This window comes from Danio rerio, chromosome 4, assembly GCF_052040795.2.
Source record: "Danio rerio strain M-AB ecotype USA chromosome 4, GRCz13ab, whole genome shotgun sequence".
Classification (NCBI taxonomy): domain Eukaryota; kingdom Metazoa; phylum Chordata; class Actinopteri; order Cypriniformes; family Danionidae; genus Danio; species Danio rerio.
Window position 1 is genome coordinate 55180133 of NC_141024.2, and position 12368 is coordinate 55192500.

General features: G+C 42.4%; 1 protein-coding gene across 2 annotated transcripts in view; it reads left to right on the forward strand.

Moving 5' to 3' along the window:
• The first annotated feature begins 321 nt into the window (after positions 1 to 321).
• The window catches only part of LOC565296 (NACHT, LRR and PYD domains-containing protein 3-like), an 18521-nt gene continuing 6474 nt past the window's right edge, over positions 322 to 12368 (forward strand). The window contains exons 1-9 of one of the 2 annotated variants that reach the window (XM_087247214.1): positions 322 to 398; positions 1479 to 1529; positions 1703 to 1810; positions 1947 to 2001; positions 7551 to 7746; positions 7842 to 9609; positions 9999 to 10172; positions 10842 to 11015; positions 12079 to 12125. In XM_087247214.1, coding sequence (XP_087103340.1) covers positions 1486 to 1529; positions 1703 to 1810; positions 1947 to 2001; positions 7551 to 7746; positions 7842 to 9609; positions 9999 to 10172; positions 10842 to 11015; positions 12079 to 12125 — 2566 coding nt within the window. In that variant the 5' untranslated portion in view covers positions 322 to 398; positions 1479 to 1485. Of the gene's footprint in view, positions 403 to 1478; positions 1530 to 1702; positions 1811 to 1946; positions 2002 to 7550; positions 7747 to 7841; positions 9610 to 9998; positions 10173 to 10841; positions 11016 to 12078; positions 12126 to 12368 lie in introns of both variants that reach the window. The other variant, NM_001444613.1, reaches the window with a different exon arrangement.

Below are 12368 nucleotides of genomic sequence, written 5' to 3' on the forward strand. Positions count from 1 at the left end.
AGCATCCTATAGAAAATAATAATAATATAGCAGAGAGATCTGTATGAGGTGTACTCATTTATATATAAAACTCTAATCTTAATTTATAGGTTCAACATTACTGTAAATATTCTTCAGTGACCTCTCAGATTTCATCTTAAATACCTTCTCTAAATCTTCCTTCAACACACTCGTGCTCAGAGAAGCTGCACAGATATCTTCAGCTCCAGTGGTTTGTGTTTTGTCTTCAGGACACGCCCACAGTCAGGAGAGTCTCATGAATATTCATGTCAGTGTCACTCTGTGGAGCCAGTAATATTGCAGGATATACCTGTAGATCACACAGGTGTGTTTTAGTGAAGTGAAAGAGTGAAAGAGCTCAGATTGTGTTCCTGCTGCACAAGAGCGTCTGTACTTCTGTATGTGAGTTTAACACTTCTACATTACGCTGATTTGTGGAGATGATGAAGGGGTTTTATATGTGTGAGTGTGATTTAAATGTCTGATCCTGAAGATCAAATGAGCCCGTCCAGACTCTATACGAACAGGCGGCTATAAAAAGAGCAATACATATTAGCACTGATTCTAAACATCCACTTTTCAGTGAATATCAGCTGTTACCATCAGGAAAAAGACTGAGAATGCCAATGTGTAAAACTAATAGACTGAAGCTTTCGTTTGTTCCTACCTCCATAAAACTGTTGAACTCTTCCAATAACACTGCTCCTGCAGTACGCTAACACTTGACTGGGTTCTGTGTTTTATATATTTATATTTATATACGGTCTTACTCTGTAAACAATGTATGTTCTTAACTGTTTGTTCTTAATTGTTTTGTTTTATTTATTTTTACTGTCTGTTTAGACAATGTTGTAGCACCTTTTATGCCCAAGACAAATTTCCTCTCGGGGACAAATAAAGTTAAACCTAAACCTAAACCTAAATCCTCAAACACAGATTAAACACTGAGTCAAACACGCTCATTTAAACACTGTCTAAAAGCTTTATTTTTAATCCCTTTAAAGTGTTTGTTCTCTTCTATATCAGACTGACTCAATAGTGTCCAATAATTCAGCATTAAATATAACTCTAAACATTCAGAGTCATGACCTTCAGTTGAACAGGAAGAAAAGCTGCTGAAAAACAACAAGCTGACGATCATTAAACAACACTGCATTTAACCTTTGACCGTCAGAGTAACTCATTAACCAAATAGCCTCTTTAGTAGAGAGACATTTTATTACTCACTAAATCAACAATTGGCTGAACCTGAACTTCTCTTGATAAACTCTATATAACATGCATTTTCCTTAAATCAAATGTGAAACAGCTGAGATGTCAGATCAGGGTTAAACCAACTGCATTCATGTTAAGGACTATATATATATATATATATATATATATATATATATATATATATATATATATATATATATATATATATATATATATATGATTGTTTCCTCAAAGCTCTGCTAATGTCTGCATTGGTGTTTTAGCTGCAGTATGGCAGAGGAGCGAGTAAAGGACTCTCTCTCAGAGAAACACAGGTATTGACTCTGTTTTTACACCATTATTTCAACATGACAACAGACAGACCTTCAGTCAACTATTAGTTTGTGCTGAATTAAACTGAACAAACTCATATTTGTCTGATAAACTCTTGTAAAGGAGACTGAAGTTTGTCCTGCAGTTTATTCCCCTGGTGTGTTTGTGTGTTCAGTGTGAGATCAGGATCTCGTGTGTCCAGCTCTGTGTCTCTGAAGAGTGACTGCTCTAAAGGTGGTTTACCTCCAGACCTCAGAGAGAAAACACCATCATCAGTCAAAAGGTATTTAGTGTTTTACATTATTGATCACACATGGATTGTTTCAGGCATATTATTGTGAACCAACAATTCAGTAAAGATAATTATTTCTGAATGAATCAGTTTTGTGAATGACTCAATGACTTTGACTCATTTACAGACACCTAGAGGCAGATTTAGTTTCTTATTCAGACAATCTCCAGTGGATCTTCCAGGTAGGAAAAACTCATTTAGATTCATATTTTAATTTTAAATATAACACAGAAAATGTTCACTGGAAAAGATCCTGCTTCTGCAACACATTTCATTTGTAATGGTTATTTCTGACGTAAAAAAAGATGTTAAGAATTAAGAAGTATTTGTCAAGTGAGGAATAATTGACTGCAGTTCATTGAATTACTCAAAAATTGTTCACTCCTGTGATGCACGTAAAGTCGCCATTACACATTTATCGTGTATTATTTTCTAATAATTCAACAGACCAGAGTGGATTATTCTGCAATTTTTAATAGATGTCTGAACAATGATAGCCAGACCAAAAAAAGCTAAATTTAAGCTGATAAACCTAAGAATCTAATAAACATCTTACTATAGTCCAGAACTAGACTAGTCATCAAATACACAGATTAGACAGATTCACACTGCTGCATATCTGATGACTACATTTACATTTAGTCATTTAGCAGACGCTTTTATCCAAAGCGACTTACAAATGAGGACAAGGAAGCAATTTACACAACTATAAGAGCAACAATGAATAAGTGCTGTAGGCAAGTTTCAGGTCTGTAAAGTCTAAGAAGGAAAGTATTAGTAGTATTAGTACTTTTTTGGGGGGGGGGCTGTTCTGATGCAGTTAGGAAGTTCATTCCACCAACTGGGCAGATTGAGCGTGAGCGTGAGCGAAAGTGATTTCTTCCCTCTTTGGGATGGAACCAAGAGGCGACGTTCATTCACAGAACGCAAGTTTCTGGAGGGCACATAGATCTGCACAAGTGAGAGCAGATAAGAAGGAGCAAAGCCAGAAGACACTTTGTAGGCAAACATCAGAGCTTTGAATTTGATGCGAGCAGCAACTGGCAGCCAGTGCAAACGGATGAGTCGCGGAGTGACATGTACTCGTTTAGGTTCATTGAAGACCACTCATGCTGCTGCGTTCTGGAGCAGCTGAAGAGGCTTGATAGAGTTAGCTGGAAGCCCAGCTAGTAGAGAGTTGCAGTAATCCAGTCTGGAGAGAACAAGAGCTTGAACAAGGAGTTGAGCTGCATGTTCAGATAAGAAGGGTCGGATCTTTCTGATGTTATAGAGTGCGAATCTGCACAATCAAGCACTTCTAGAAACGTGGTCAGAGAAGTTTAGTTGGTCATCAATCGTTACTCCAAGGCTTTTCACCATTTTGGATGCAGTAATGGTTGCCCCATCCATCTGGATTGAAAAGTTATGGTGTAGAGTCGAGTTGGCAGAAACTACAAGCATTTCCGTTTTTGCGAGGTTCAGCTGAAGATGATGATCTTTCATTGTCAGGAAATATGGAGACCCAAGCGCAAGGGAGAAGTTCAAAGGATTTATTGAAAAGAAATAAATCAACAATTCTGAACTCCTGGGTAGTAAGAAAACAGTCACTCCAAAATAACACAGGCAGTCTGAAATCGACCCTCCTCTGGGCGTTGTAGGACTGATCAAACTCAAAAGACCCTCTTGGGTTAGCAGTAGAAAATTAGGGACAGACCTCAGGGAGCCGAGAAGATGAGACCTCACCTGATCGTGGACTGTGGGCAGAGCAGAGGTGAGCCAGAGCACAGGTGAACGGATGATAAGTGGTAGAATAAACAGCGCAGGACTAGACGAGACGGATAGTAAATGTGTAGATATCTTGAACAGAGAGAACCAGTTGCACACGTAGCTCTTAGAACACAGAATAAATTAACAAGCACAGAACGAGGGAGAAGGGGAGACTAAATAGCTACAATAATCAGGGAGAACAGGTGAGAGGAATGGGGACGGGGAAACAAGCAAATTGATAACAGGTGAAACTGCATATAAATAATAATACACAAGAGGGAGACAGAGAAGTCACAAAAAACCCTGACAGTATTCCCCCCTCTCAAGAAGCGCCTCCTGGCGCACCAGAGGAGAAAGACTGGCGAGAGCGAAGGAAGTCATCGATGAGCGAGCAGTCAAGGATGTCCCGAGACGGTATCCAGCTTCTCTCCTCAGGACCATATCCCTCCCATTCGACCAGAAACTGCTGACCACGACCCCGGCGCCTTACATCAAGCAACCTCCGTACCTTGTAGATAGGGGGACTATCGACAACAATGGGGGGAGAGGGGGAGGGAGGGGAACTATAGGAAGAGTGGAAAATGGGTTTGATACAGGATACATGAAAAACCGGGTGGATGCGTTGCAAATAGGATGGTAGTTTAAGACGGATAGCTGCTGGAATTATGGTCTTATCGATAGTGAACGGACCAATAAAGCGAGGTACCAATTTATGTCACGGGGCTTTAAGGGGAAGATTACGAGTGGAAAGCCAAACCTTTTGCCCACAGACGTAATGAGGGGCACGAGTGCGGCGGCGATTGGCAGAGCGTCGAATATGTTCACCGGAGCGGCGGAGCGCGGACACCGTACTCTCCCAAGTGTGCCTACAGCGTTGTATAAACGCTTAAACCGAAGGAAAAGCGGTCTCTATTTCCTGAGTAGGGAAAAGAGGTGGTTGATAACAGAGACAACAAGAAAATGGTGATAAACCGGTAGACGAGGACGGTAGCGAATTATGCGCGTACTCAGCCCACGGCAATTGTTCACACCACGAAGAGGGGTTACGAGCGGCAAGACAACGAAGTATTCGGTATTCGGTGATTAGCTCTTTCGGTCTGGCCATTAGTCTGGGAATGATACCCTAAAGATAGACCAACAGAGGCCCCAATATGTCTGCAAAACTCTCTCTAGAATTGTGATGTGAATTGCGAACCGCGTTCGAATAGAACATCAACAGGTAACCCGTGAATTCTGAACACGTTGTTAATAATAACTTGCACTGTTTCACGGGTGGAAGGGAGTTTGGGCAACGGGATAAAGTGAGCCGCTTTAGCAATCAACGACAGTGAGAATAACAGTATTGCCTTTTGACGGGGGGAGACCCGTTATGAAGTCAAGTGCAATAAGCCAGTGACGCCATTCTCCGAGCGCGAGACGGATGGCGAGAAGTTCGCGATTACCGACATCATAGTAGAGCTCAGCCGGAGTGAGACGATGCGAAAAGAAAGCGACTCACTGGCGAGCGTTGGCTTTTACTGGGCACATGGAGAAACGATGCCCAGAAACTCGGCAGTAGAGGCACAAACCCAGATGAATGCGCCGTTGTCTATCGGAGGGAGACAGGTGAACCCCTCCCACCTCCATGGGAACTGAGGAGGAAGCACGCCTCTCGAGAGGTTTGGAGTCCTGCGCTGGGGAAACCCCTCTGACGTCAGTGTGTGGAGAGTGAGCGCGTCTACGCATCGCCAGGCGCTTGTCCATCCGGATGGAGAGCTCAATCAGAGAGTCCAGGTCGGCGGGAAGATCGTGAGCGTAGAGTTCATCCTTTAACAGAGAGCTCAACCCATCCAGGAAGCGAGCAGAAAAGGCGGCTTCGTTCCACCCGCAAGTAGTGGAGAGGGTGCAAAACTCAATCGCATAATCGGTTACGGGGCAGTGACCCTGGCGAAGAGTGGATAGAAGATGTGATGCTTCCGGACCATGAACCGAACGATCGAAGACCTTAAGCATCTCTTCTTTAAAGGCGTCAAAGTGAGTACAAATCTCCGACTCGGCTTCCCACAAAGAGGTTCCCCATTTCCTCGCTCTGCCCGACAGGAGAGAGATGACGTATGCGACACGGGCTCAATCTTCAGCATACGTATAGGGCTGCAGGGTAAACACAACCTCACATTGGGTTAGAAAAGCACGACACTGTGTTGGCTCACTCGCGTAAGTGGATGGATTATTGACCCTCGGCTCCGAGGAAAGGCGGGCCGGCTGTGGGGATCCCGGGTTGTGACGTAGCGTGTGAATTTGACTGGATAGGTCCGCTACTTGCGGGGCCAGGCTCTCAACAGCGTGTCTTGCAGCGCTGAGCTCTTCGGCGTGTCTGCCCAACATCGCTCCTTGATGTTCGACCGCAGAGCGGATTGGAGACTCCCTCGCTGGGTCCATGGTTGGCTTGTTAATTCTGTCAGGAAATATGGAGACCCAAGCGCAAGGGAGAAGTTCAAAGGATTTATTGAACAGAACTAAATCAACAATTCTGAACTCCTGGGCAGTAAGAAAACAGTCACTCCAAAATAACACAGGCAGTCTGAAATCGACCCTCCTCTGGGCGTTGTAGGACTGATCAAACTCAAAAGACCCTCTTGGGTTAGCAGTAGAAAATTAGCGACAGACCTCAGGGAGCCGAGAAGATGAGACCTCACCCGATCGTGGACTGTGGGCAGAGCAGAGGTGAACCAGAGCACAGGTGAACGGATGATAAGTGGTAGAATAAACAACGCAGGACTAGACGAGACGGATAGTAAATGTGTAGATATCTTGAACAGAGAGAACCAGTTGCACACGTAGCTCTTAGAACACAGAATAAATTAACAAGCACAAAACGAGGGAGAAGGGGAGACTAAATAGCTACAATAATCAGGGAGAACAGGTGAGAGGAATGGGGATGGGGAAACAAGCAAATTGATAACAGGTGAAACTGCATACAAATAATAATACACAAGAGGGAGACAGAGAAGTCACAAAAAACCCCGACATTCATCCAGTGTGAAATGTCCAACAGGCAGGCTGAGATGGGAGGCTGGAACCGAGGGATCATCAGGATGAAAAGAGAGGTATAGCTGGGTATCATCAGCATAGCAGTGGTAGGAGAATCCATGTCTCTGGATGACTGATCCTAGAGATGACGTGTAGATGGAGAAGAGAAGTGGCCCAAGAACAGAGCCTTGAGGTACCTTAGTGTTTAGATGCTGTAGGTTGGACACTTCTCCCCTCCAAGACACCCTGAATGACCTGTCAGAGAGGTAAGATCTGAACCATTGTATAACAGTGCCCAGTGACTCGAGCGTAGATAGCAGGATCTGGTGGTTGACAGTGTCAAAAGCAGCTGACAAGTCCAGCAAGATGAGGACTGATGATTTAGAGTCTGCTTTAGCCAGTCTGAGATCCTCCATGACCGAGAGCAGGGCAGTCTCAATTGAGTGGCCTTTCTTAAAGCCGGATTGCTTGTTGTCCATGAGATTGTCTAGTTGTCTAGAGACTAGTCTAGTTTTGGGCTGTTGTTTAACATCTATTAGACTTATTTTAAATTTTAATGTAATAATTGAAATCTGTTTGCTGGGATGCTGATGTTCCCACAGCTAAAGCCGCCATGCTGTGTTCCAGACATTTGTCAGGTTCTTGTCCTCAAACTTTTCCAGTGTGAATCTAGTTTCTCACAAATCAAAAGCTTTCTGTGTGTTTTGAAGTGATGTTTGACTGTGAAATAACTGGAATCATTCAGTGTAGAGATATGGAACTGTCATGTGCTCAAAACCTGCCAAATCTGCTTTAGCTGTGTGTTTATCTGAAAATAACAACACCTTACAAAGTTTATCAGCCAATCAGAATCAAGCGTGAAAACAGACTCATATTATAATGTATTTTTTTCTTTATTAAGTAGTTTGTGGACATACAACTGTATGTTAATATATGTTTTATTTAAATATTGTTCTTCTCTTTTCTTCAATCATAGAATCTTGAGAGCAAAATGATCAGATTTCTGAAGAATCAACTGAAAAACTTTAGAAAAATCTTACAACACAAAAACAGACAAGAGTTTATAAAGGAGTTTAATGAGAACAGAAGCATTATCACAGAAGCAGCTCTTGATCTCACACTCTTCTTCCTGAGAGAGATGAAGCAAGATCAAGCTGCTGATACTCTCCAGGGTAAGAGACTCATGGCCATCAGTCAGACTGACACTTACTAATATAGCTGGAAAAGTCAAGACTAAACCTCCCTGTTTCTTTGCTCCTGTGTTTAGATGAGCTGTTCTTCATTAATGAGTTTAAATGTAGCCTGAAGAAGAAATATCAAAGTGTGTTTGAAGGAATTGTTCAGCAAGGAGACTCCACACTTCTGAATACCATTTACACAGATCTCTACATCACTCAGGGTGCGTGTGAACAGGTCAACACTGAACATGAGATCAGACAGATTGAAGCTGCTTCCAGACGTCATCAGTCACTAGAGATACAGGTTGAATGCAAACATTTGTTTGAAGCAGCTGAACAAGACAAGCAGATCAGAACTGTCCTGACAAAAGGAGTTGCTGGCATTGGGAAATCAGTCTCTGTGCAAAAGTTTGTTCTGGATTGGGCTGAAGGGAAAGAAAATCAAGACATCAGCTTCATATTTCCTCTTCCATTCAGAGAGATGAACTTAAAGGAGAAAGAAAGACAAAGTTTAAAAGACCTCATAACTCAGTTTTTCCCAGAGACTAAAGGACTGAACCTTACAAGAAGCACACGACTCAAAGTCCTGTTCATACTTGATGGATTGGATGAATGTCGTCTTCCTCTGAACTTTGCTGGTAATGAGACGTGTCGTGATGTATCTTCAGCAGTCTCTCTGGATGTTCTCCTGACGAACCTCATCAAGGGAAATCTGCTTCCTTCTGCTCTCATCTGGATCACCAGCAGACCAGCAGCTGCCAGTAAGATTCCTGCTGACTGTATCGACCGGCTGACAGAGATACGAGGATTCAATGATGCCCAAAAGGAGGAGTACTTCAGAAAGAGACTCACAGATCAGAATCAGGCCAGAGAAATCATTGATCACATTAAACAGTCAAAGAGTCTCTTTATTATGTGCCACATCCCAGTCTTCTGCTGGATTTCAGCCACTGTTCTCCAGAACATACTGAAACTGAAACACAGGGCTCATGCTGGAACACTGCAGGAATCTCCCAAGACTCTGACACAGATGTACACACACTTTCTCCGCTTTCAGATCCAGCAGAGCAGAAGAAAGTATGATGGAGAAAACACAGCAGATGTCTCCTGGGATCCAAAGCTCATCCTTTCACTGGGGAAACTGGCCTTCCAGCAGCTGGAAAGAAACAATGTGATCTTCTATGAGAGCGATCTGAAAGACTGTGGCATTGACGTCTATATGGCATCGGTGTACTCAGGCATGTGTACCCAGATCTTTAAGGAGGAGACGGGAATCATTCTTGGTACCATGTACTGCTTTCTTCACTTGAGCATTCAGGAATTCATTGCAGCCCTTTATCAACATCTGATTCTAGACAATGACAAGACACAAGCAGAAAAAAACAGAGATGAGTCCATGATTGATTTGCTGAAGACTGCAGTGGACAAGGCTCTGGAAAGTGAGAATGGACATCTGGACCTTTACCTTCGCTTCCTTCTCGGTCTGTCACTCCAGTCCAATCGACAACTCTTACGAGGCCTGTTGACACAGCAGGATGACAGAGACCAGAGCAAAGAGGAAATAATTGCCTACATCAAGCAGAAACTTGAAGGGAATCTGTCTGCAGAGAGATCCATCAATCTGTTCTACTGTCTGAATGAACTGAACGACCAAACTCTGCTAAAAGAGATTCAGTCCCACCTTAGAGAAGGAAGTCTGTCATCTGCTGACCTTTCACCTGCCCAGTGGTCTGCTCTGGTCTTTGTGTTGTTGACCTCAGAGGAGGAGCTGGAGGAGTTTGAGCTTCAGAAATTCCAGAGATCAGACGAGTGTCTCATCAGACTATCAGCAGTCATCAAAACCTCCAAAAGAGCTCTGTAAGTCAAAGTGTTTTTTTCATCTAAGAAAACTTACATTAAACTTTCAAATTAATGTGGGGCTACAAATGATCGTCCTGTGAGTATCAGGCCATGAGTTTGAGACCCCTGCTGTAGAAGCAGCGCACGGCTCCCACACTGCCCCCTATTGACGAGCACTCACAACTACAGCTGTCAAATAAAAGTACAGATACTAAAAAAAATTCATAATCGTATTGTTTTGAGAGCTAGGGTATCGCTATGCTTTTATTATATCGGTACATTGTGCTACACTACTGTTAGTACATACAACCATAATGGTGAAATCTGGTGTCCTTTTCATGAGGGCGCATTGTTAATCTGTGAGGTCCCAGATGACCACATAAACACTGTGTTTGTCCTCTAAACAGACTACATTGCTGTAGTCTCACTGTTCAGTCCTGTGAGAGTTTATCTTCAGCTCTACAATCCTCAAACTGTGTGCTGAGAGAGCTGGACCTGAGTAACAATGACGTGCAGGATTCAGGAGTGAAGAAGCTCTCTGATGGACTGAAGAGTCAACACTGTAAACTGGAGACACTGAGGTAAATGATTCTCCACTCAACAGCAACTACAAACAGATTGGGTTAACAAATATAGAAGCCCCTTTCCCCACTCAGTGTGTTGGCAGATTTATATGGGTGTGATTGTATTCATATTTGTACAAATGTGTGTGTGTGTGTGTGTGTGTGTATAGACAAATGTATTTAAAAGCATTACTGAGTAAAATACAAAAAATGTGTAAAATACTTTTTCTAATATACAGAACTGTATGACTGTATTTAAAGAGTATTTAGATGAATTGTCTATAAATTCTGTACTCATATTTTGTTTATATTATATTGTTGTTTATATTTGCATTTGTTTATTGGAAAGGTTTATTTAAGAATTTGTTAGATGTTCTGGCAATCCTGTCTAAATAAATAAATAAATAAATAAATAAATAAATAACAGTGATGAAGACAAAGTTAACCCTGTGGGGTCTGTAGGGTTTTGGGCACTGGTGAGGTTTTGACCTGCTCTGATGTTTGTACAGTTTGCAGTTTTCCTGAAAACATATAAAAGTCTCATCACAGTCTTATTATCTAAACTGAAGAAGTGTCTTGGTTCATCACTGCTGTTGACATGAGCAGAAACAGCAGTCAGCATCTTCACAACACAAAGAGATGTGTGATTGTCCAACTGTGTGATGTGGACTATTGCTGTGTTTGTAGATTGTCTGGCTGTATGGTGACAGAGGAAGGCTGTGGTTTTCTGGCTTCAGCTCTGACTTCAAACCCCTCACACCTGAGAGAGCTGGATCTGAGCTACAATCATCCAGGAGATTCAGGAGTCAAGCTGCTCTCTGAACAACTGGAGGATCCAAACTACACACTGGACAAACTCAAGTATGTGGAGCAGCACTGATGTCGTAGCGCTGAATGCTCTTAACTCTTTCCTGACAGCCATTTTCATTTGTTTGTTTTTTGTGATTTTTACTTAAATGTGACAGCCCTCTGAATAATCTCTGACCATATGATATATTAAAAATCAAAGATAAATTTAAGAACCACCCTGATATCAAACAACAAACAGGTTTAATCTATTTTCTCAATCGTCTGTTTGTGTTTTATACACACTTAACTGCAGGAAGAATTCATGAAAAATTTAACAATTATTAAAAAAAACTGAAAATATACTTTTTCTAAAAGCTTAAAAAACATTTATATGACTGCAGATTGGTCTGGATTTACTGCTCTCCAACTTAGCAATGTTTGGAGATGATGAAGAGGCATTTGACAGAAGATGAAGATCTCCATCATATTTCAAGTCATTTAACACTGAATTCTGCTTTATTATTGTGCTGCGCTTTTGTCAATTGATCATTGAATGAATCCTTCAGTCTTTATATCTGTCTGTTTCTGTGTTTCCATTCTGTTTTCTGTTTCCACATCTGATCTAAAAGCTCTGTGTCATTCAGAAGCTGATTTGACAGCTCCACACACACTCATGTTGCTTTACTGCAGTTATTAATGCACTGACATCATCAGCCAATCACAATCCAGCATTCAGCACACACTCCACATGTCTTATTGTGTGTGTGTGTGTGTGTGTGTGTCTGTGTGTGTGTGTGTGTGTGTGTGTGAGAGTGTGCATGCGTGTGTGTAGTGACTGAAGGACAATCTGTGTGTGTGTGTGTGTGTGTGTGTGTGTGTGAGAGTGTGCATGCGTGTGTGTAGTGACTGAAGGACAATCTCTGTGTGTGTGTGCGTACGTGTGTTTGTGTGTGCGCGCATACATGCGTGTGTGTGTGTGGGTGTGCATGCATGTGTGTAGTGACTGAAGGACAATCTGTGTGTGTGCGTGTGTGAACGTGTGTTTGTGTGTGCGCGCATACGTGCGTGTGCGAACGTGTGTGTTTTAAGCTGATGTTTGTGTACTGACTGAATGTGAATCTGTGTGTGTTTACAGTCTGGATCATGGAGGAAAAACAAGGATTACAGCAGGACCACGCAAATGTAGGACTACACACACACACTCTTACACACACACACTCTTACACACTCTCTCAAACACACACACCCATGCATACGATTACACAATTAGACACGCACACACACACACACACACACACTTCTTCTCTCTCACACACACACATACACACACAGAGCAGTGAACACATGCGTACACACACACACACTCTCTATCTCTCTCTTTCTTTTTCTCTCTCTCTCTCACACACTCACACGCACACACACACA